Below are 25856 nucleotides of genomic sequence, written 5' to 3' on the forward strand. Positions count from 1 at the left end.
TGGCTTTACTAGCTCTTCTTTTATAGTTTTCATCTTCCTATCTCCTGCTTCCATCTGTTGATCGTCTATTTGCTTTTCTTCTGGTTGTCCGTCCCATCAGAAGCCTTATCCGCACTCAAGTGGCTCACTCTAACCAACGTTATCCTGCCAAGGGGTTACCTCCCTATTAATGCGGCCAGGGGGGTTGGTTGAGTGCATTCAATGCGATAGCGACAGCTTATTTTGGGGGTTAACCTCTCCCCAAAATCACATTTGTCAGGCCGAGGACAAGGTATCCTCGGCGTGGATCCAGGAGAATGAGCTTCCCCCCTTCCCTTCAGGAATAGCTTGCGATCCTCAGCATGGGCCTTGGGCCTGCTGTATGATGGGCCGAGGCCATCAGGCCCACGGACCCCACAATATATATATATATAATGAATTTAATTATTATTATTTTTTCAGTAAACAAAAATTGGTTAGAAGAAGACGTGGGTATGGTTTTATTACCTGAGCATAATAGCGTAATCATAGTAACACTCTAACTGGTCCTAAGATCCCACTTTACCGTTGCTATTGAACAAGCAAAATTTGCTATTGAGTAAACAAACAGAGAGAGATTAATTAAAGAAAAATTAAGAAAGTGATGTAAAGAAAGAAACGTATGGTTGGTTCCAGCCTCCAGGTCCCTCTTTGGCCATAGTTCAACTTGTTCATCTCACTGTTCATTTGTTAGCTAGGATGACCCCACAAACACCCCAAGGCAAGTGTACAGTTCATTTTCTTGTGTGCAAACTAAAAAACAAATTGGACCGTATGTTTTCTCCATGTTTGTCAATATATATATATATATTGATAAATTCCGATAGTTCATTTTCATTTTGTAAAAAAACAGAAATATAATTTGAAGAGGGAAATTGTGTTAACATAAAGGCACACCACAAATTCCACTCAAAAGTTATGGTGATAAACACACAAAAGAGATGGATTGAAGAGCAATTAAAAACAATGAAACGCTAAAGATTCAATTTGGATGGAATGAAAAGAGGATATTCCTCTTACCAGAACTTATCCAAAAATTAAAGAGAGATGCAGCATATTGAAAGCCATTAACTAGAACCTGTGAAACTTATGGAAGGAACACGTATAACATATTTACAATTTGAAGTCCCTATCTTCTTAATCAATTTTGGCTCATGAAACTGGCTAAAATATCACAATAGCACTGTTTCTTAAAATATATATCAATTTACCATTGTTTTGAAAATATGTAGAGATTTATCACTTTTTGAGTACTCGAGTTTGGGGAACTCAAGTCTTTCATGATACTTGAGTTTCAGTAAATATTTTCTGGCAATTTTGAAGACAATTTTTTCAAAGAACTCAAGTTACATGGCCAACTCAAGTTTCACAGACTCGAATTTCAAAAAGATGGTAGATCTCTACATATTTTTAAAATAGTGGTAGATTGATATATATTACGGTAGGCTATTTTGGCCCGTAAAACTAATGAGAGGATTCTGAAACTTACGAGAAGCACGACTAAAGCCGTGTGGTACAATTAAATTTTGACTGGGCACTACGCTATCAACGCTTATGCACAATTAAATGTTGTGATACGGCATCTAATTCATTGTTAGACTAAATATGTTTCATCTCTCTCCTAATTTGCTATTAGAGAGAAGAAACATATACCCAATATTAGGTATATTTTTCCGTGGTAGTGACTTTCATAGTACTAGGTCTTAGTAGTAACAATAATTAACGCATAAAATTGCATTACAGTTGTTTTAGAGACTGTGTCTCTATATGGTTGTCGACTACTTGACGATTGAGTTGATGCACTAACTACATTTATTTGGGTGACAAACAAGCAGACAATGCAATTACTAATTTCATTGCCATAATTGATCAAAGTTCTCTAAACATGCTTATTATACGATGGGTCACATGTTAACAAGTACTCTTAAGAAATTTGTTAATAAATTATTTTAAGAAAATTTTAATACCATAGTTGTAATAAAAGTTAATTATTTTTTTCTTTTTCCATAAAATATTTTAAAAAAAATTTATAAACTAAAACCCTTAAATCCCTTAACTTTTCTCTTAGAGGATTCAAAACAAAGTCAGCATTTTTTTTTTTTTGGGTTAAATTATAAACTACATAATCTATTTATTTATTTTTAATTTAATTCTTTTGCCTAGTTTTGTTCAATCCCACTACTAGTAATACTTTTTTTTTTTCCTTTCAAAATAACGTCATTTTGACGGATTTAATGGTGTAAAGTAGATGGAAGGATTACATTAGAAACAAATTAAAGTCAAATGTTTGAAATGAAATAGATGAAATTTAAAAAGCTATTTTTTTTTTTCTAATCAATGCTAAATTAAAAACAAATCAAAGTTTAGCCCTGCCCTTTTAGATAACAACGTAAACATTACTATACCATGTTACTTTGGATATGCATGCCGCAAAGTGAACGTTACTTATCAAAAAGACCATGTTACTTTGGATGCAAGTTACTGAATCATAAGCATCAGCAATGGAAAGACTATATGCCAAAATAAAAGCTCCTTTTACCATTCAATCCCAAAAACTCATTCCATTAGGTGTTGTAAAATTCAAGTATTGTAAAAAAAAAAATACAATTGTGCTATAGTGCGATTCTAAATGTAGAATCGCACTATAGCTCAATGGTAAAAACAAAAATTATATTTTAATTGGTTTGGTCTTCTCTCTCCTCTCTCTGTAGATCATAATCTTTCTCTCTCTTTCTGCTTTCTCTTCTTCTTGCTCTCTCTTCTTCAACGGAATGGAGGCAACGGCATGGAGGCTTGATCAGAAAAGCTGTGGTGGAGGCGTGGAGGTTGTGATTTTGTTCCTGGGTTTCCGCTGTGGGTTTGTTCATGGGTTTGCTCAGCCTCTCTCACACAGCAACAAGGATGCCACAAGGTTGAGATCAGTGTGTGGTTTCGATGTTTGGGCTTGATTTGTGATTTGATCGGCGTGGGTTTCGGTGGCGTGGGATTGATTTGTGACTTATGGTTGTGGGTTTGTTTTGTGGTGTTCTGTGGGTTTGTTTTATGGTGGCCGTGAGTTTGTTTGTGGTGGTTGTGCTATGTTAGTGGTGTTGTGTTGGCATTGGATTGTGTGTGTGTGTGTGTGAAAAAAAAAAAACCAGTTGACGGTAGATTATGGGTGGCTGGTGGTGGTTGGTGGTGGTGTCAAGTGTGTGTAGTGCGACGGTGGTGGTGATTGTGGTTGTTGAACAGAAATAAAGAGAGAGAAAGAATAAATAATGTGTTGTATTGTAAATGATAGTAATTGTGGGATATATTATTTTATTGTGTTGAAATATTATTTTAATGAGTAAAATAGAAAAATAAAAGTTGAAATGTTGAGTGTATTATAAAATGGTATGATATAATTGATAAAGTAACTTTTTAAGATGATAAAATAAGATGAGATATGAAATCCGGATATGAATACTCTAAAGCTGCTAACAGCAATACAATATCTTTTCTCAAAATAGATATAACTGGTTTTGGAGATAGGCTTATAAGTTGTAACCAATCCATGTTAGTTCTTTGTTTTCCTTCCTCTCATCTATTCAACTCTCTCCCGTGCAAATTAATATCTAATTTATTTGTTGTCAGATCTATCCTCAATTTCACCAACACATTACTTTGCAGTTTGCAGGCATATATTCTTTATAGAAACCAGCGACCATTGATATAAATGCATGTCGTCAGAGCAACCGAATTGTAGCAGTGCCTCACAAAAATTCACTATTATTGCAGGCTTTGCAGCCCTCAAATTTATTTATTTGTTTATTTTTTCATTCTTCCTATTTCACTGATCATACTTACCCTTATTTCATTGATAGAAATATATTAACCAATTAATATAAGCTCAAGCTTAATATAATTGTGTGTGCAAGTCAAGTTTCTTACTTATACTAGAAGTCTATTAATCTAGAATTTAGTTTATTATATATACTCATGTTATGGTTTATTGTAATACAAATTTTGTATTACACTCTTATATAATAAAGATGTAATCCTTAAGGGTTTCCTCCTTGGACATAGTTCGTAAAATTGAACCACGTTACCCTTGTATTCTTATGTTCCTATTTTATGCTTCTATCTTCTACATCTATTCAAACATACTCAACATAGAATATATCATAGCTAATATCTAACACATATGAAGCAAACATTGTCATATTATGCTGGTTGAAACTTGAAAACCGAAAATTATTGAATACTCTTATAGTACCATAAATGCGTACTCCCTCCTCTCACATGAATTGTGAATCCTACTATAAATTTAATTAGTCGAATTCACAGTTATGTGAGAGGGGAAGTACGCATTTATGATATTCTGGGAGTACTCAACAATTACTCCTTGAAAACCTACCGTTTGTAGCATTTAAGTACGCAAATTCTTTATCCATTTGCTGCCTTCTTGTCATAATTAGGAGTAGGGATTGGAAGTAATGAGAATACACTGATTGGAACAACAAACAGTTTCTTTTTCTTTTTTTGTTTCTTATTAAAATGATGATAATGAAAAAACTGCCTGCACAAGATTATAATTTTTTTTCCCTTCGCAGCAAATGGGATTCATTAAGAACTTTATAGCTTGGTAGTATTGTCACTTGAGTTTAAATATTTCATCCACTATTTGTTGTATGGGAAAAAAAGAGACTTGAATCAAAGTTTTCATTCTCCAAAAAAAAAAAAAAAAAACCAAGTTTTCTTTACGAGGAAAGAACGTAATAATGCTACTTCAAAAACACAAGGTTTTAGAAAAATTATGCAAGAAGCATAAGTTATCATCTGAAAACTCAAATATGTGTACAACTTGAGAGTTATAGTTAGCTCAATTGGAAAAATTTCTTATCGTCGAACAAGAGATTAGGGTTTGAACTTCTCCAATACCAAAAATTGATTGGAGTTTGATCTGTTCCATAGAGTAGACACTATTAAGGAAAAAAAAAAAATACCGCTTTAGTTAATTAAAAATATGGTAAATTGCAAATTACAATTCTAAATTTTTGGAGTGTTTGGATTTTACACCTTGAAATTTCAGAATTTAGATTTTACCTCCTAAAGTTTGAGGGTTTTTGGTTTTACACCCTAACGTTTAGAATTTGGATTTTATCCCCTAAATTTTAGGGGTGTTTAGATTTTACTCCTTAAAGTTTGGTAGTGTTTTGATTTTACATCCTAAAATTTTAGAATTTGGAGTTGTGAAATTCAAACACTTCCAAACTTTAGGGAGTAAAATCTAAATTTTGAAACTTTTTGTTATAAAATCCAAACACCCCCAAACTTTAAAGATGTAATTTGCAATTTAACCTTAAAAATGAAATAGACCAATCTTCTGTACAAGCCAAAAGATGGATCGAATAATTACACATGGGTGACAATAGCCTCTCTGAATCATCTTCACAATTTTCTGATCCAGTCATATAATATAACGCATCGTGGGAGTGAAAGCGTTCACGGGATTTCATGCTCTATGACAAACATTATGGATAGAGAGATGATAGCTAGATTGATCAGATGCTTTTGTAGTTTTGTTTATTTCTTTTGTTTTGTTTGTCTATGTAAAGTTGTGATTTACAATTATGTTTTATATTGGCTTTATTCCATGACGAAAAGTGTTGTAATTGCTTTAATTTTGTTCATTGTATTTTGTGGGTTTTTATTGTATTGAGTTTAGTATTAAGTTGGTGAAAAATCGAGAATGTATTGAATGAACAAGTGGATTTCGCAAGTGTCTCGCGAGAAGCCTACCCACGAAAGAGCCACGTGAGAAGCACATGCTGGAAACTGAAGAGTCATGCCAAGCTATCAGTTTCACGAGTGTCTCGCAAGAAGGGCCAACTCGTGAGATACCCACAAAACTCTCTGCTTGGAGGATTTTGAGTGTAACTTTCTTACCTTTCACCTATACTATATATATTCTCATTACTCACAAAAGTATGAGAGGCTATTCAGAGAGAAGAATCCTAGACAAGTTTTCTACAACACACACACACCAATCTTTTAGAGAGATAGCTACTAATCCTTAGTGAGAAATCATTGTAGCTTCTTCTCCTTCCCTCTCCCATTGTCATACATTGAGAGGAGATTTGTAATGACCCCGCCCCAACTGTGTAGATATTGTCCGCTTTGGGACCCATACCCCTCACGGTTTTGTTCTTCCCCAGGTTGCCCTAGGGAAAAGGCCTCTACACATTGAAGGGAGATCATTCCTTATAAACACATTTTCATGTGCTTCCCTAGGCGATGTGGGATTCCATGGATTGCAAGACCCCCTTTCGGGTCACTACAATCCACCCCCCTTACGAGCACACGCGTCCTCGCGTGTGGGACCACACTTCCGGCTAGGGCATGGCTCTGATACCATCTGTAACGACCCCGCCCTAACTGTGTAGATATTGTCCGCTTTGGGTCCCATACCCCTCACGGTTTTGTTCTTCCCCAGGTTGCGCTAGAAAAGCCTCTACACATTGAAAGGAAGTCATTCCTTACTAAACACTTTCATGTGCTTCCCTAGCGATGTGGGATTCCATGGATTGCAAGACCCCCTTTCGGGTCACTACAAGATTTGTACCCAAACACAACTCACACATTTTTNTGCTCAACCAAAGTTTGACATCAGTCTGATGCTCTTGCTATTTTTGGACTGATATTATGTATTAGCACTTAGTATCATTGCTTTGTTATATGTGGGTGATGCTTATTTTTTGCTTTTGTCAGGCTTTGTTGGGGCTAGAGTTATGATTAAACAACATATGCGGTGTTTTAACTAATGCTGATTGAATTTTGTCCCTTCCCAATGAAAAATGCTTATTAGTAGACCTCTTTTTCCACCGCCTCCTTGTATTTTTTGGCTTTTAAATATTATTGTTATTTACACTTGTCCTGAACTGCAGCTTGGATTTATTTTATTTTATTTTATTTTATTTTTATTTATTTATTTATTTTTTCAGTCTGCTAATGTGTGAAATCAAAGCCATTGCTACTCTGGGGGTTCACGTCTTCATACGGCTTTGTAAATTTGTTTTGTTTCTTGCTTTTATTGTTACTTATTACACAACTGGGTCATCCTGTTTCGGCAGCCTATTTCCAGTTTAGATTTTATACTGGCAGTGCCATTTTTGGTCTGGAGGAACTGGATTTTTTTGGTACTTTGAAGCTAAAGTGGAAGAGCTTGATTTGGTAAGCAGTAGAAGCTTTTAGCGCAATAAGCAGGGACGGAGTGTAACTAGGGAGAACTTGTTTGATTAAATGAATGAGTTAAGGGATGGAACCAATGCTAAACACTTGTGAATAGACTTGAAATGGAGTGAAGTTAATTGGTATTAGGCACGAACGCTATCACAAGGATAAGCAAAGGAAAATAGTGGAAAATAAACTCTCTTTTCCTCCTATTTTTTGGTTATTTTCTCCCACAATCATAAGATTTAGAAGTATAATCTATGTTGGCGACTCATACCCAATTCACGGGTTAATTTGGTAATGCCTCTTGTTGGTGTGGGGTAGTCAGGTCTTGCTCTATTCTGTCATGATTTTCTGTTTGTTTTCTTAGTTGGCAAATGTGATTAAGCTGATGTCTCCTTGTCTTCGAACTCTGTTGGAAGTCAGAAGTTTTTCCTTTTGTGTTTCTTCTTCTTGTTTATTCAGCGATGTGCATTTTGTGGTTTTGTGTTCAATAGTTTCTTTGTGTTATGCAGTTGGGATTATGTTAGGGTCAATTATAAATTTTATATCTTACATTCTTTTTTCTATTACTCTTTTCTTTTTCATGCAATTTATTAAGTTGGATCTTGGATTGTTTGTATTTTCAGTTTGCTTTTGTTGGAAATCAATACCTGCCTTGTGGGTTTGAACTTGCATACATGCTTGTACATTTGCAAACCCATATCCAGTTTGGATTTTAATTTGGCTGAAGGAGTATCTTCGTGGACAAATGTGAATACACAGATCGTTTCTTTATCCTTTTGTGATTTACTTGTATGTTGTAACGACCCCGCCCCAACTGTGTAGATATTGTCCGCTTTGGGACCCATACCCCTCACGGTTTTGTTCTTCCCCAGGTTGCGCTAGGGAAAAGGCCTCTGCACATTGAAGGGAGATCATTCCTTATAAACACATTTTCATGTGCTTCCCTAGGCGATGTGGGATTCCATGGATTGCAAGACCCCCTTTCGGGTCACTACAATTCATCTGTAACGACCCCGCCCCAACTGTGTAGATATTGTCCGCTTTGGGACCCACACTTCCGGCTAGGGCATGGCTCTGATACCATCTGTAACGACCCCGCCCCAACTGTGTAGATATTGTCCGCTTTAGGACCCATACCCCTCACGGTTTTGTTCTTCCCTAGGTTGCGCTAGGGAAAAGGCCTCTGCACATTGAAGAGAGATCATTCCTTATAAACATATTTTCATGTGCTTCCCTAGGCGATGTGGGATTCCATGGATTGCAAGACCCCCTTTTGGGTCACTACATATGTTGGGCTATTTAGTTTGCCGGTTGTGTACCTAATCGATATATATATATATATATATATAAAGCAGAGACTTTATGCGGGAGAGCATAAGGTTCTGCCAAGTGGCACCATGGTTAAGCCTATAAGGTTTTTTTTTTTTTTTTCACTGTCATGTGCAGGACATTGAAGAGGAATCAATTGGGGCAAAAAAAGCAGCTTCTGGCCGAGCAGGTACAGGTTCAAAGAGAAGCCGGGCAGCAGAAGTGCATAATTTATCCGAAAGGGTGAGCAACACCATTCAAGATTAGCATCTACCATCAAGAACATCTTTGTTTCTTGTATAGTTCTGCAGTGTTTTGTTTCTGAATTATGAGGTTTTAACTGGTGCTCATTTTGGAATTCTACAAACAGAGGCGAAGAGATAGGATCAATGAGAAGATGCGTGCGTTGCAAGAACTTATTCCAAACTGCAATAAGGTTGATGTTTTGAATTACAGTTTTACTTGATTATTTGTTTGATGAACTTCGTGTATTCTTTTAAATTTGTTGTTTGTGGAAGTGTATCCTTGTGTATGAAGGTCTAAAGCTAAAAGCTCAAGTCTGTGTATGAAAGATTTCGGACTTTGACTCTATTCTAAGGTCTAGTTGATTAACAAATTCAATAGTTTTTGACAGTGATGGATCTTAATAAAGTATGTTACCTTGAACATAACCAACTAAAAAAGATTGATATTTTCTCCATTTTCGGTTCTGCTGACTTGCACATTTTGGCATAATAAGGTGGACAAAGCTTCAATGCTTGATGAGGCCATAGAGTATCTGAAGACACTTCAACTTCAAGTGCAAGTAAACATTCTTTTCTCTTTCTCCAACAAATCATTTTTTAGTTTTCTATTTGCAGGAATTGGACAATCCAATTGAAACATGGCATCTTTCCCTCGTTGTGCAGATTATGTCAATGGGAGCTGGTTTTTATATGCCTCCAATGATATTACCAACTGGAATACAGCACATGAGTGCACCTCATATGGCTCATTTCTCTCCTATGGGCATTGGAATGGGAATGGGAATGGGAATGGGAATGGGAATGGGCTATGGGATGGGTATGCCAGACATGAATGTTGGACCTTCGGGTTACCCTATGATTCAAGTGCCCCCCATGCAAGGAGCACATTTCCCCAGCCCACCTATATCAGGACACACTGCTATGCATGGGATGGCCGGATCTAACCTTCAGATGTTTGGGCTTCCTGGTCAAGGACTTCCAATGCCAATGCCTCGTGCACCATTAATTCCTTTGTCGGGAGGGCCTGTTATGAAGTCTGCCACAGGACTTAATGCCTGTGGGGTTGTAGGTCCTGTGGAAAATGTGGATTCAGCTCCAGCCTCTAGCTCAAAGGATCCAATGCAGAATGTTAATTCTCAAGCAATGCAAATCACTGGTGCTAGTAGCTCAATGACTCAGACATCTAGTCAGGTTTGTGCATTTATTTGGAGTTGCTATGCTGAATGAATAAAGAGAAACCTACAATATTTGGAAAAGTGGGATTTCTGTTTTATTAAAAGGTAGGCTCAGCATAAATTAATGAGAACATATCACTAAAGAAAATTATGACAACAGACGTGGAAGGAGACACTAAAGTGTGGTTATCAGATTATATATTTCACTAGCAAGTTTTCTCTTTAGTGAGGCCAGACCTCCCTCTCTTTATTTCTAGCAAAAGCAAGAAGTGAAAACAAGATGGTTTTTCCTATCTATGCTTCTTTTTTGGCCTTTAAGCTGCTAACTATCTCTCAAATCATGAATACCTTAGCCGCTAAATTCTCATACTGACTTGTCAGGATTAACTATCTATTTCCAAAGCAGATGCTTGAGAGGAAATAATGACTCATTTTCCTTATCTCTAATAACTATGGAATTTAGTTCATTTACTCTTATGCATGATTGTTGGGGTTCTTTGTTAGGAAAGAGGAGTCTTGCAAGATGGCATTTTTATTTTTTTGATAGGTAAAGATGGCATTATAGATGTAGTTAAAACCCTAATGTTATATTTATGCATTAATACCCAAAAGGCTGAGAAGGTAATGAAAGAAACCTAATAAGATTATGAACCTTAGTTAGATAGGTAGACAACGGCATAGAAATGCTGATGGGTAATCGTATTTCATTTTCTTTAAGAATTTGGACGAGCCAAAAAAAGTTGGACAAGCAATGTTCTCTTCAACTGTGTTATGAAGAGTTGAAAGTTTTGGATGGTTAATTGAGTGACTTGAGTCTAACACATTTCTATCTTGTATCAATTCAACTCTTTATCGCACAGTTTCCCATTGTCTACTTGCCTTCTGCCAGTGTCACTGGTCTCCCAGAATCACCTAATGTTTTAATGTTTTTGTAATGTCAGTGTCCAGCAACAAATGCAAGATTTGAACCATCTTCTTTGGTGCAAAATAATGGTCAAGTCTCAGATGTTGTTGGCAGCACAGCTGTTAACTCTGCAAATGGAAATGACCTTGTGCCTGGTAAACCAGCTTGTAAGTGGATATTGGAAATCACACTTCAATTTTTATATTACATTAATTATTAGAGGCTTGAAGAGGTAAGGACTGATTGTCTGTGCAGGCTATGATTGACAACCAGTTCTTATGATCTTTGTGATTGAAGAGAAATCTGTCATGGCCTTTTGAGATTGATCCTTTTGTTTCATGCTTCTTCAGGATCTCAGCAATTTCAGTTGGACTAGAAGGGGTATAACCATCGATATTCTAATTTCAGGACAGTACAATTAAAATTGCACAGATTTTGGTACCTTGGGGAGACTCAGAATCTTTTTCTTGAGCTTGTACATTAAAATAGTGGCACACGCAGTCAATGCAATCTCTAGGAGTTAACTTTCTCGGAAATATGTATTCAAAAAGTTTTTTAGACCTCTCATAACAATTCTTTGAATTAAATGATAATTATATTCCAATAGACTCTCTCTCTCTCTCTCTCTCTGTGATGCAATATTGTGTGAATGTATGCAGAAAAGAAGCTGGATGTTCTGATGGCTAGTCTGGTTCCTTTTTGCATCTTAAATTCAGATGATTGGCATGTGAAGGGAGCTGGTATCTTGTGTCATGGTTGCATACAATACCTCTCACACATGGGCGTGAGAGGGGAGTTGTATGCAACAACAGTTAGACAAGATAATAAATTTTGTGAAAGGGTTTTAAGAGGGTCTTATTCATCTGATAGAATTTTCTGTATGGCTAATTGGGTTCTGTGGTTGGGAGAGCATTTGGTATTTGAGTACAGACAACAAACCCATTTTTGGGAAGTTTCTTTTACAAAAAAAAGAAAAGAAAAAAGCCTCATTTCTTAATTGGTTTGGTGGGCATTAAATTCCACTTCTTTAGTATTCCCTTGATCAGAATCACATGGAAAGAAAATATCAACCGTTGGCTGAAGATTTATCTCTATGTTTCTTCCATTCCCTCAGTCTCTAGGCTGCATTGAACTTGTAAGAATTATCTGACCACAAGTTTCAATGAACATAATTTCCAATGTGATTCCATTTATTTATCAATTTATTTGTTAAAAGTTTTCCGCTATGAATCATAAATGGAGAGTATAACTTTACAGATCTGCAGCTTAACATAGGCGATAAAAAGTATGAAAGAATCTGCAAGCTCAGCATGCATGAACCGAGTTTTATTCTTGGCCTAATACCACAGTCATCATATGTGATGATATTATAAAGGAATCAGCTACTTCTTGTAAGCTTTTTCATACGTGGATGTGATTCATTAGCCTATTGTTGTACCTTTCTTTTCTTCATGAAAATTAAAGAGCCTGATCAGTAATGTCTACATTTTTTTAGGACTTGGTTGCCTTACATGTCACACTCCTTTGAATTGTTGGCTTTTACTTCATATTGGATATGCTCATCCTTGCTTCATTCAGTGTATTTTGAACATGTTAAAGTTTCCAGGTTGCTTTCTAGCTGTCTAATCATGGATATCCTCGAACCATTTCCACGTTTGGATTTGGAGATATGATTGAGGAAATGGACCCTGCCCGTATTTCCCCCAAGTTCATTATAATATAATCATATCAGGATAAGAAAGACAAGATATTCATAATGAATATGTGAGTGATTGTTGAATTGCAGTTCTACATTTTAGTTAAGTGCACTACATTAAGTCAAAAAGAAAGAAAGAAAGAAATATATATGTTTGGATGACGATAAACCAGAAACCTAGTTGTAATCTTTCCTGCTGACTTTTCCCATACTTGGAAGTGTTGTTATTGTAAATCTTACAATATTGCACTGTTGAAATATTGTGGTAAGAAACTAAAATTATTGCACTATTGAAATACATATTTAACAATAGTAATAAGAAAACATTATGACGTGACTATAGCAATTACAAAATAGATATCAACAATAATTTTTCTTCACAAGCACACAGTTCTCATCTCCTGATCATTATTGGCAATCAATCAATTACAAACCCAAACAATACATACAACTGCAAAGAATTGAATAGAAACAGAAAACACTGTCTTTGTAATTTTTACAATAGTGAGTATGACAAAAACTATACCTTCTATATACACCCTTTACATATCAAACAGGCAAGCAAGCAGGCAAGAGAGAACAGCAACACAGATGAACCGAGCAGCTACCGCTACATATGTCACACACAACAATTCGGAAAAGATATCACGTCTGCATAAAATTATACAATGCCTCATAGTCTATGTCAATTATTTGACTTTAATGTCACCCTTGGTATCAGAGGAGAGGGTTTTTGAGCTTGGAGATTTACCAATGATGGCTTTCTTTGCCTTCACAAGTGACTGTTTTACCTTGGATATAATGTTATTTGATTGCTTTTGAGTGGACTTGGCTGGTAGTTCTTTTGGCTGGTCCTGAGATGTTTTTATCTCATCACCAACATTGACAGGTGGCTCCAGATTCTGAACCTCAGATTTTGCAACCTCGTCAACTTTTTCTTTCTCCAACTTATCTTCAGCAGTTTCTACAGTTTTTTCACTTCCTAAATGCAAATCAGATTCCTGGGGTTCTTTAAGTGGTTCACTAACAACTGTAGTGTTTTCCTGGGATTCCTCAAGTGATTCACTAACAACTGTAGTGACTTCAGCCTGCTTTTCCTGGGATTCCTTAAGTGGTTCACTAATAATTGTAGTGACTTCAGTTTGCTTTTCCTGGGATTCCTTAAGTGTTTCACTAATGGCTGTAGTGACTTCAGCCTGCTTTTCCTCCGAGTGCTCATCTTTGTTGGTTTCAGCTAAAGCTGGTAACTTGTCTTCTACATTCTGCTCTTCTTTGTTCTCCTCAACCACTTCAACATCTCTGCTAGTATTCTCTCTCTCAGTTGAAACTTCAGCCTGCTTTTCTTCCAAGTGCTTGTCTTTATCAGTCTCGGCTAAAGCTGGTATCTTATCTTCTACATTCTGCTCTTCTTTGTTCTCCTCAACCACTTCAACATCTCTGCCAGTATTCTCTCTCTCAGTTGAAACTTCAGTCTGCTTTTCTTCCAAGTGCTTGTCTTTATCAGTCTCGGCTAAAGCTGGTATCTTGTCTTCTACATTCTGCTCTTCTTTGTTCTCCTCAACCGCTTCAATATCTCTGCCAGTATTCTCTCTCTCAGTTGATACTTCAGCCTGCTTTTCTTCCAAGTGCTTGTCTTTATCAGCCTCAGCTAAAGCTGCTATCTTGTCTTCTACATTCTGCTCTCCTTTGTTCTCCTCAATCGCTTCAACATCTCTGCCAGTATTCTCTCCCTCATATGATTTTTCAATAACTTCAGCTGTAGAAATAGAACTATTGATATCCCCTTCTTTAATTGGACTTGATTCCTCAGGTATCAAATTTCTCTTTTCATTCTCTTCTTCAGTTTCCACAGTCTTTGCCTCGTTCTCTTCTGCAACTTTTTCTGTCTCCACCACTGCCTTCTTTGATAGCTCTTCAACCACATCAGCCCCACTTAACTCCTTTTTGTCTTCTGTATCAACCTTCTGTGAGACAGTACTTGGTGGACAAAATTCTCCTCCATCTTCTTTCAGATCAGTCTGAGCTTCTTGATCAGTCAGGACTTGTTCAGAATTTGTGATGACAATAGGCTCTTCCTCTTTATCAGTTTGCTCTTTCTTGAGAAATTGGGTATTCTCATCCTTTTCAGCCGAAGTCCCTGTGTTTGTGGTTGAATTAACCTCCAAACTTCCTTTTGTCTCGACCTCTTCATATGTTTTCTCAACTTGTTTAATCAGTTCAGATTGCTCTACTGGCTTCTCATCGGTTTCTATAGCTGCAGCTTCTGGTTGAACCTCCACATATGTTTTCTCAACTTGTTTAGTAAGTTCAGATTGTTCTGCTGGCTTTTCCTTGGTTTCCATGACTGCAACTTCTGGTTGAACCTCCTCATATGTTTTCTCAACCTGTTTAGTATGTTCATATTGTTCTCCTAGCTTTTCGTTGGTTTCAGTAGGTGCAGCTTCCACTTTCTCCACTTCTATGGACTCCACATTTGAATCTTTAATCTCGTTTATCCCTACTGCTTCTGATTCTTTTGCAGGAAGCACATCCAGTGGCTCCTCTAGTTTCTCAGCAGCTTCAGCTATTAATTCATGGGCATCAACAACTTTTGGTTTCTCCTCTTGCTCTTTCTCAAGAGATGAAATTGCTACTTGCTCTGGTGCTTCTTTTACTGCAGACTCCACAGCTGGTTGCTCTTCTCGTTGGGTATTACCAGTGTCTTCCACTGGCATTGGCAATGGTATGCTGGGAGTATGTGAATCAGGAATGGGGTGTTTTTCCTCCTTTGTATCATCTTCAACTGGAAGATCTGAAATAGGAGCATCGTCAGTCTTCTCAACCCCAGGTATAAGAGGCTCAATGGGCTTATTCTCTGACACTTCTTCAAGTTTAGATAGTGGGGTTACTGGACTTGGTGATTCATTGACTTTGGGTTCATCTTCTACACTTTCCTTGGAAAAAGAGACACTGTCTTGCTCAATAGCTTTTACTTCTTCATTCACCTTCTTCTCAGTTTGCTGCAATATAATGAATGAGCACAAAGAAGAAAATTTAAACAGAAGTGCAACTTTTACAATTAGGCAGTCCTGTAAGACCATAATAAAGCACTAAAAGAATTGTTTTATAATTACTTATAGCATCTCAATTGAATTGAAATTTTAAGATAAAATTAGAAAATAAGTGTATGATGATCCAAGCAAAAGAAATTTGGAAAGCCAGTTCAGACGATCTGTAAGAGTCAAGGAAAACCATTGCCAAGCCCTTGTGGTCCACAGTGCTTGTGGTGCTTGGAAAAAAATCCTTGCCAACTTGCGGTCCATGGTTAAAGCTAATCGGTTTAACCCAGATTCTTTTGATGAAAAATATAACTTACTAAAATATATTAGAATTTGTGTTGGATCATGTCCTGGCAACCTTATGAGCAGATTATGTTTCCTCAGACATCGTGATTTGCATGAGCATGGATGGAATAGATACTAAAAAATGATACTTTCCCAATATCACACATAGTAGACAGCAAATTGGCTACCAAATACATCCTTCTCCAAGTGGTTACTTGACTCTTGATAAAAGGTATATTCTTACATATTAGAAAATATATAGGAGATACTCAATTAACATATTCTAACTAGATCTTAATAAGAAATCCATAATCATGACCAAGGTTGATTCACATGATCACATCTAGTGATTACAAAGAAATAAGCAAAACTTAAGGCACAATTATATTTTTTTTCTTCTTTAAATGAATAGCACTAGTAGGATTTGCTATAAGCAGAGAAAACATACAATTAATCTTAAGAAACATACGAAGTTTAGATTAGTTGAACTCTTTAACACCCCAGAAAATAGTAGACATAGTTCATCATTTGAATCATAAAAACATCACAAGAATTTAAAAATACAAATACCACAAGAACGAACTTACCTCATGATCAGTAGCAGAAGTATAATCTGATGAAGCAGTCTCAGTAGCCATAGGAATTCTACAGGAAGGTGACAGCTTCAAAGTTGTTTAGAGATTGAAATGGTTAAAGATGAGGAAAAAGGAAAGGAATGATATGGTTGGCAACAACTTAAAAAAGCACAATGAAACTTTTAGAAAAGAGCTGAAAAAATAGAGACAACAGGGTGTCACTGACGGACTATGTCACATGGATGATTTAGTATGAATTATTAAGATTAGGATTCCATTATGTACATATATTTTATTTATAAATAACTAAAGTGACCACTGACCGTTTAATTTGTGGCAAAGTGACAAACTTTAAATGGAGGTTGGGACCCAGAAACCTCTAAATTTAACGGTCTTAATCCATTGGGACCTCTTGTCAAAGTTATTATGTGCTGGACTACTTTTTATTTCTTCTTCTTGTTTTTATTCTTCTTTTTCCCCTACTAATTTGAGCCAGGTTCATGTATATGAACGGTTCAGATTTGTGTAGTTTCTAAATAAATCACACATTTCATGCAGGTAATCTATTAATGTATCAATAGACTCACGCCTAAGGCATTAAATTATCTTTTCATTTTTGAAGAATTCTAAAAGTGAGAGAACTATTACAATGGCCTTTTCATTATGCTCTTTCATGTAATAAAGTACACTCCATAAAATTGTGATATAGTTTCTTAGAACAGCCTTTTCTTCCTATAATTTTTTTTTTCTATTCTAATTGGTACATTGTAATTGAATAGTGGTCCTTAGAATTTTCTCATAATATATCATGGCAGTTGTTTGAATTTTCTTATAGCGGTACAGTTCTCGTAATAGTGGTCCTTTGAATTTCCTTCCTATAATTTGATTTTTCTAATAACGAGAATTTGAAGTCGAATCCCCCTCTCTCGCAAATGAAAATGGAAATTTCATCCGTGTATAGTTCATTTTTATTTCTAGCTGCAAAGTTATAATCATTTTCACAAAAAAGAATCATTTATCCCCACCAGAGGCCATTGGTGAAAAAGTTCTTAGAAAGTAGCCAAGCATGTTTGTATCAATTTTAAAGACTGTTTTTGCCGAAAATCTAGCTGGTTCCTTTTTACGCCACTAAGCGGTTCTAAGTAAAGTCACTTTCAAATAACAGAGCCAGAGGACCACCAAATTGTGACTCTACTTTGTAGGCACTAGCTAGTTAGTTACTTAGTTTCATGTTTCTTAATTTGCTAATACTTTGTAAACTGTATATATATATATATATATATATTTTTTTTTTTTTTTGAGAAACTTGTATACTGTATATGTTCCTAGTGTTAATAATATAAAGTGAGAGAGAATGACTGAATAGTCTGTATATTGATGTGTGTAAAACAATGTACAAAAGAAAGCTTTATATAGGCTAGGTATGTGTGCAGTACAAGTAACATGAGTGCAGTACAAGTAATATACTGGGCTAAGTCCAATGGGCTAATCTAGCCTAATCTATACACTAACATCCCCTCTCAAACTCGAGGTGGCAAGGAGGAAGCCAAATATGGACCTGTAGGAACCGATGGTTCGGAAGGACATACAGCAGCTGCCCGAGGAAGAGAAGCTTTATTCTGCTCTTGCATAAATTTTTGCAGTTTGCGATAAACTGAGATGTCATGGCCTTGAGCACGGCAAAACTCGCGGCGAGTACCTTTGGAAGACTGAGAGGAGGGACGCCCAGAGTTTATTCGTGGAGGAGCAGTGAATGCAACAATGGGAGGCTGTGGAGATGGTGTAGCCAATACATGATTAGATGATGACATGTGATGAGTAGGCCAACGTTTTCCTCAGAAATGAGCTCCTTGACTGCAGCATCAAGAGAAGGAGTAGGAGACCGGCTAAGTAGAGAAGCCCTAGTAGGCTCAAAGTCCTCACGCAAACCCATCATAAAATGCATAAATTTACGGCGATCCCGATATTTGACAAAGAGCTCAATGTCCTTAGAATACCCTAGTGGAGGATCTGCAACAGAGAGTTGTTCCCACATAATAGAAGTCTGAGAATAAAAATCAGAAATAGACTGACCTGTCTTTTGGCGCATTTGATAAAGTTTTGATTCAATGTGGTACTCCAAGCTTGAATCATTAGTACAATTATAGCGATCGGCCAGAAATTTCCAAGCAGCCTTAGTAGTCTCAAGACAAGGAAGTGAATGGAGGGAATAGAGGTATTGATAAACCAAGACAAGATCTTACTCTGAATACTCTCCCATTCCTCTAGGCGTTCTTCATAATCATCTGTTGTAACTGTAGTCATGGAAGATTCTTTAGCAACTGTGGCTTTGGACTTAGGGTTTGGTACTGGCTTAGGAATTGAACCAGTCACATATCTCCACAGTTTACGACCCTTAAGAAAGACAGTCATATTCTGAGACTATGCATGATAGCTAGTAAGACCATCCAACATAATGGTGATAGGACGTATGATGTCTCGTTCATTTTGTTGAGCCATAATGAAGAAAATGACCAAAAAAATGAGATTTAGAGACCTCAAATACAGAAACGGAGCCCAAAATCGAAATCTACGCGAAAAACTAAGCAAGATAGGTCTTGTTGAAAAATTTTGACTTTGGTCAAAGTCAACAGTCAACGGTGTGGTCAAAGTCAACAACTCGGTCAACAGCTTAGGATGCTGACGTGGGAAGGTGACGTCACCCTAGGGCTGACGTGGCAGCACATGAAACGGAGCAGGCACGTGGAGAGCGCATAAGACGAGTGGCGGCGCATGCCAACGCGTGCTCGTGAGGCAGAAATTTCAGACGGTGCGTGGCAGCGCGTGCGAGGTTATTTCTGGCAGATTTTTGTTGGGTTTTGCTCAGATCGGATGATCTATCAATCTGTGCCTTGGCTTTAGCAGTTTGATCAACAAAATTGACGAAATTCGAGTGCTTTAGGGGCTGTGGGCGTGACGGTGGTGACTCACTTCTGACAGTGACTACTGGATAAAGGTGAGGGCAGCAGAAGAACGCCGGAGATATCCACAGGAACCAGGAAGTCAGAGGAATGGCTCTGATACCATGTTAACAATATAAAGTGAGAGAGAATGACGGAATAGTCTGTATATTGATGTGTGTAAAACAATGTACAAAAGAAAGTCTTATATAAACTAGATATGTGTGCAATACAAGTAACATGAGTGCAGTACAAGTAATATACTGAGCTAAGCCCAATGGGCTAATCTAGCCTAATCTATACACTAACACCTAGGATGTTTTCTTAAACAGAGACCAAAGTTGAACGAGACGCACATTCCCATGGAATAGGTTTGCCTAGCTAGTTAGAAGACTCAGAAAAATACTGAATATTTTGCAGAAAGTGAATAATGTCAATGAAAATTTACACGGTAACTATAACAAGTTTATAAATTTACACAAATATATAAGGACTAATATGAGTTATTTTTGGGCAAAATTATATAAATTTTACACTTCTTTTTTATTATACACAGACTAATGTAAATACTCTATCCTATTATTATACGCAGACTAATGTAAATACTCTATCCTACTAATGTAAATACACAAACTTTCTATCCTATTATTTAATTGTTATTCTATATTTTTATATTAACTCACACATTACTTTAGCACACTGACCATCAGAGAAAACAATAAAAAATGAAAATGAATATTTAATTAAAATATAGAATAAATGATCTGAAGTAGGTGTTTTGGAAAAGTAGTTGGGTAAAATTTAAAAAAAAAAAAAAGTTGATTTTTATTGTAAAATAGACAAAAAATTTTACACAGACAAATGCAATGATCTGTACTCTGTACAACAGGTATTGGGCTCAAATGGACTCGGACCTAATATCTAACATTTTCTAACATGCCTCATGCACTAGACTTGTCCCACTATGGATTGATTCTTTTCAGGCCCAACTTTGCTTTAGCATTACAAATCTTCCATCAAATACAAACGGATACTACACAATAAGAAGTAACACTTTTTATACCAGTGAAATTTAATTGAATAACCAAGAGAATAAAATAGAACCTACATCTTCTAGGATCACTCTCTTGTAACAAAAGCTTTTATGAGGCTTATTACAATTCACATGGAAGTCAATAGCCAGGTAGTGGGAGCCTGAAATTCCATATCTCCATGTTGGTGACTTACAAGCCTTTTATAAGGCCTACAACAACCAGTATGATAGCTTGAGGAAATTCTATAACACAAAGAAAGGGAAGTTATAGCATTACACTAGGTTTACAATTGAACAAGCCAATCTAGACGCTACCCATTATACACTTCGTCATGGCTCAAACTCAAAGTTCATCAGATACTTGAACAAGGCTAACAGACCAACAGTTGGAACAGTCACTACAGCTTAAAGTGTTGCCTGCTACAGCTTTCTTAGTTTAGATGGTACAATTTGTAGCACAGAACCCACTCTGATGACAATGACCACCAAGCCAACACACTAATGGCCAATTACCTGCCAAATGGCCATTTATTCAATGAGCGCCTAGCTTCAAAACCTTGAAAATGATTTTATCCACAACTGTTCATCTTAGAAAGTCTTTGCAAAGTCAATAACTTTGTAACCAGATCCTCATACAGCACATGCTCTACCCTTAAACCTTGAATCAAAGGTGGCAGCTAATCCTCTCCAGATGCTATCAAACATTTAGCAGCATGCCAAGAAGTTGCAACTAGCCTTCAAATTAGCAACCTCAGTTTACACAAAAGTTCCACACAAGCTAGTCAGATGAACAAGCGAGTTACACATGCGCATCTCTAAACATTTTTCAGGGTACCTATCACAACAGGGAAATACTGAATCATTAATATAGTGTTATTTGTTAAACTTTTAATCACCTTATTTTGCATTTCATTTAAACAAGTCCACTGGGAATGTAAGTGCCTGTTTTACAGTTGAACTATTCACATGTATTTCATCAATTTTTATTTTAAAAAAAAAATTGATAGTTGGGGTAGAAGAGATTTGAACCCTGGACATCTCTATTGGAAATACCAAGAAGTGCTAATTGAGCAACAAGGCTCTTGGTCTGTTCACATGTATTTCATCATTAAGAAGGTGCTAATGAGAATGATTCAAATGTACTCAAAACAGAGATATGCCTAAGCATCCAAGTTCGGGGTTTTGGGTCTTGGAACAAACCCAAGAGAAGTGAAAAGCATAATTGTTTAAAGGAGCAACTTAGCACCATTTTGAAAAGAATACAGAGAGAGCAGTATTACATACCAATATCAACTGCAACACAAGAATCCTCCACAACATATCTCAGCAGAATCAAACAATGAATGCAGAGACCTTGAAGCCCTTTGAGAGTTCAACTACCTTCTTTTTCTTTTGAAATCGTTTGGACCAGCAAGATCTGAATGACGTGAATTCATTTCCTCCAAATATTTCAATGCCAAATCCACCTTCCCCATCTTCTTTAACTGACTGACTAGTGATCGGTAAATATAGATTGAAGGACGGATCCGCCTCATCTTCATCTCATTGAAGAGTCTTATAGATTCCTCAATGTTACCTGATCTACCAAAGCTCTCAATCAGTGCAGTATAAGTAAGCAAATCTGGTTCAATTCCATTCTCGCCCATTTCTCTGAAATATACTAAGCATAAATCTAGTCTCCCTACCTTCTTCAAGTTATTTAATAATGTATTATAAGAAACAATGTCTGGGGCAATGCCTGCTTCTTTCAAGGTGGCAAACTCGTGAAGCATTTCATCTGTGCGTCCAGCACGACCCAAGATATCCAAAATGGTATTATATGTGAATAAATCGGGTTTACAACTTAGACTCTTAAACTGATCATATATCAAAAGGGCCTTATCAATCTGCCCACATTTAGCAAAGGCAAAGATGATTCTGTTTACAACTGTTGCGCTAGGAGAGGTCAGTGCTGACACTTTTTTGACAAATCTGAGTAGCTGTATACCATCATTTGTTTTTGTAAAAGCCTTGGCAACATCAGCATAACATGTTGAACTCAATACTCCATTGGATATTAATAAATCTTTGAATACTTGAGACAAAAGGTCAATGTCATGCCTTTCACTTGCTGCCCTCAATAAGATTTTATATGCTTTAGGGCTAAGGAAGATGTGTTTATGATGTAAGGATTGAAGTAATCTAGCAGCAGCAGAAAGATTTCCAGCTCTACAAAACTTGTCAACATAAGCAGTACAAATTTTCGTATTGGGCCTTGGAGCATTTTCTACAGAAGTAAGAATTTGATTTAAGACTTCATCTGTTACTTCCTCTTTATTAGGAGAGGCCTGTGTTGCAGGAAACTGACACTTGCCTATGAAATTCCTTATAATGGTGAAGAACGGCAAAGGGAAACCAACTGTGATGGATGCGATACAGTTCTGTATTAGAAGCAGAGTAAACAATTACAAAAGAGGGAAACAAAACTTAAAAAAAAAAAAGGATTACTTGAGCTCAAAAGTTTTTTGCCAAAAAAATGGGATATGCGGCAAGATACATATTTGCATGTAACAGAGCTTCCAATGGCCATTACAAGTTGCAATTATAAAAAGCCAATGGGACATTGAGCATCAATAAATAGACATAATAGTTTTGGAGTTCATTTCAATATTCGCGGACAGTTCTTTCTGTTTGTCATTTCTCTATTACATATCTATCTCAAGAGTTTACATCTTTGGCTTTGTATACACCTAACTAGTAACATTTTTTTATGATATCCTTCAAAATGATATAACACTTCTACTATGCATTTTTTTTATGTCAATATATTTTCATGTATCATTTTATTAAATCCTTGAAACAGTTCTTTACTTTTCAGATATAGGTATGTTTCTATTGAATTAAAATCTACATTTTCTTTGTGGGTTTCTTTTACACTTAAAAATGAGAAAGAACTCTAACTAAAACCAATTAATACAGTCTTAGTTTGATTGTTATGGACAATGGTGTATTCCAAATGATTCAAAACACACCCGCATTTTGTTTGCACCAGTAGAGTAGTACATTAATTTCACCCTAATGGCCCCACACCATAGAAAAATCAAAACCATGTAAAGCAAATTCGAGAATGGGAACTTGATAGTTTCATTCACTTACATAGTAAATGTGAAGCCTGCTTTGAATGATGGAAAACTGGGGAATCGGCAAAGAAGATTTTGTTGGGTTGCATAGGAAAATGTAGTGCTTGAGATGCCTTGAAGTGGTTATCATGCTTCACTCTTTTGTTTTCGGAGGAAGACCACTACTGCACCTTGAACGCCCAAGGAACATACATTTTCCCCAATCAAAGAGAAGGCATACACATAGTACTATAATAGGCTCAAACACTTCCTCCCAAAAGCATAAACCTAACCATGAAAGAGAGAATAGTATAAATACTTCTTACAGTATGTTCATAAATGTATAATAATAAAAACCCATTAAAAGGAATTATATTAAAATAAATCACATCCATGAATTGGCAGAATGTAGGAACTGCACTTCACTAAGTTGTGAAGGAGAAAATGTGATGTTGATGTATTTTCTTTATTCTTCTTAAAATACAATTGTTCAAAAGACTTGTTATCATATTGATATTTTGCTCCCAATGATCCTAACTCATTGACTAGAAAGGAAAAAGGGATTCATGCAGCTTCACACGAAAGAAACACAGAAATTAGTGTTACTGTGGTTGGGTTCTTGATTCTGAACTTATGGAAGCTGGTTTTTTTTTTTTTTTTTTTTTTGATAACTAAAAAATTATAGCTATGAATGTGTCTCTGATTGTTTGGTTTCACCTTGTGGACTACTTGAAGTTCCACTTTGGAACTATATTGAGTAGCTCAACCTCCGATTTTGGAGCTGAGTTTTTGGGCCTAAACAATAAAAAGGTCAGTTCTTTGAAGCATACAAACACAGACAAATGCGACACAAATGCGAGTGTACATTTCAACTAATGCAATGAACTTGAAGTCTTAAGCCTATTAACATTACTGTCTAGAAAAGTTGTGTTTTTGCTATCCAGGTACTCACCTCACTTCTTTATTGCTGTGAAACGCAATAAAAAGACGTGTTTGTTCTTAGTGTAACAGAGCGTTTTGGAAGGTACCCAGAAAAAAAAAAAAATGGGAGTTCCCGTTAACCAGGTATCGTGAGGCATTGAGTCGAACAGGTGGTGTGCATTGGTAACTCACCAAAAGAGTTACAATAAAAATATAAAATTCCAAGGAAATGAGATTAGGTTATTGAATCTATAAGAAGATAAAAACCTAATAGCAAAACAACAAAGTGAAAGTGAAAAGAGAGCAGAGAGAAAGCTTACGCAGAGAGAATAATGAATGAAGAATGAGACCCAAAGAGCTCCAAAGGCATAGGCATTAGGCAATAGCACGCGAACAGCGAACAGCGAACAGGGAAAGAGTAAAAAAGANATTAGGCACTATTTCTAACCATTTAGTGCCCACTTCGTGCCCCATCTCCTACCACCCAAGAAATAAAAACGATTAAAAAAAATACGCTGATCCCATTTTATAGCTGAAAATCCTTTTGACAATTTGTAAATGTCAAAAGTGATTCGAACCCTTGAAGCCACAAACACATTCAACTAAGCCCAGCTTCAAACATCAAACAAAACCAAACTTCAGCTACACAAGCCTAATCCGATAATCAAATAAGACCCATTCCAATCTTAAAAACTTAAAACCCACATTGAAACAAAACAAAATTTCTTATTGAAATTTATAAGGTAATCGAACCATTAAACTAAACAAAACAAAACTTCAACCACCACCAAAATCAAATCAATCCGAACTACCAAATCAAAACTACAAAATAATAATAATAATAATAATAATAATAATAATAATAACAAAAACATAATTGAGAAATATAAAAAATAAAAAAGGAAGAAACATACCGTCGAATCTTCATGAGGCGGTTCAGATCTTTGGAGGAGATGGAGGTGTCGCCGGTGACTGTCGATGGAGGTGTCGACGGTGGCTGTCGATGGAAGTAGCGACGTCGGCGAAGGTGAGGATATCGGCAAGGTGAGGTGAGGTTAACAGTGAGGTGGTCTTAACGGCGGCGTGGCATGGTGGAGCGCAACGGCGGAGCAAGGGTCGACGGCATGGCAAGGTGGAGTGTGACGGCGCAGAGTGAGAGAGAGGGAGATGAGGTGTTTTCTGAAAAATGACTAAATGGGGGTTTGTTTTGCTCTTTTATATTAACACTTTTAGCGACGAAATTATTTTCGTCGCTATAGATCACTTTTAGTGAAGAATTAGAGCTTCGTCGCTATAGAAAACTTTTAGCGATGAATTAGATATCCGTCGCTAAGATGCCTTAAGGATAAGCAGACTGATTTTTTAGTGACGACTTTGTTTCGTCGCTGTTGGGGTCTTTTAGCGACGAAATTTGTTTTCGT

At 36.5% G+C, this 25856-nt stretch overlaps 3 protein-coding genes across 5 annotated transcripts in view; 1 reads left to right on the forward strand and 2 right to left on the reverse strand.

Moving 5' to 3' along the window:
- The window catches only part of LOC136062355 (transcription factor PHYTOCHROME INTERACTING FACTOR-LIKE 15-like), a 25333-nt gene extending 13877 nt beyond the window's left edge, over window positions 1-11456 (forward strand). Inside the window, exons 3-8 of the mRNA XM_065761307.1 lie at window positions 8633-8769; window positions 8897-8962; window positions 9266-9331; window positions 9435-9962; window positions 10888-11017; window positions 11201-11456. Of these exons, the coding sequence (XP_065617379.1) occupies window positions 8633-8769; window positions 8897-8962; window positions 9266-9331; window positions 9435-9962; window positions 10888-11017; window positions 11201-11202 (929 nt within the window). The 3' untranslated portion in view covers window positions 11203-11456. The remainder of the gene's footprint in view (window positions 1-8632; window positions 8770-8896; window positions 8963-9265; window positions 9332-9434; window positions 9963-10887; window positions 11018-11200) is intronic.
- Window positions 11457-12916: 1460 nt separating this feature from the next.
- On the reverse strand, window positions 12917-16705 carry LOC136062360 (uncharacterized). Its single transcript, XM_065761318.1, has 2 exons — window positions 16457-16705; window positions 12917-15545 (listed from the first exon to the last, which is right to left on the reverse strand). Exons 1-2 carry the CDS (start codon window positions 16505-16507, stop codon window positions 13236-13238), a joined length of 2361 nt encoding a protein of 786 aa, XP_065617390.1. The 5' UTR covers window positions 16508-16705; the 3' UTR covers window positions 12917-13235.
- Window positions 16706-18987: 2282 nt separating this feature from the next.
- Window positions 18988-24859, reverse strand: LOC111988251 (pentatricopeptide repeat-containing protein At1g11900). Of its 3 annotated transcripts, none has more exons than XM_065761331.1 (4): window positions 24756-24859; window positions 23552-23802; window positions 21701-22836; window positions 18988-19500 (listed from the first exon to the last, which is right to left on the reverse strand). In XM_065761331.1, exons 2-3 carry the CDS (start codon window positions 23663-23665, stop codon window positions 21793-21795), a joined length of 1158 nt encoding a protein of 385 aa, XP_065617403.1. In that variant the 5' UTR covers window positions 23666-23802; window positions 24756-24859; the 3' UTR covers window positions 18988-19500; window positions 21701-21792. The 3 variants fall into 3 exon arrangements, with proteins under 3 accessions (XP_065617403.1, XP_065617404.1, XP_065617402.1); XM_065761332.1 differs by lacking the exon at window positions 18988-19500 and adding an exon at window positions 20418-21251 and having other exon boundaries at window positions 21701-22814; XM_065761330.1 differs by lacking the exon at window positions 18988-19500 and adding an exon at window positions 20418-21251.
- Window positions 24860-25856: the final 997 nt, after the last annotated feature.

Source organism: Quercus suber, unplaced genomic scaffold, assembly GCF_002906115.3.
Source record: "Quercus suber isolate HL8 unplaced genomic scaffold, Cork oak 2.0 scaffold_406, whole genome shotgun sequence".
NCBI lineage: Eukaryota > Viridiplantae > Streptophyta > Magnoliopsida > Fagales > Fagaceae > Quercus > Quercus suber.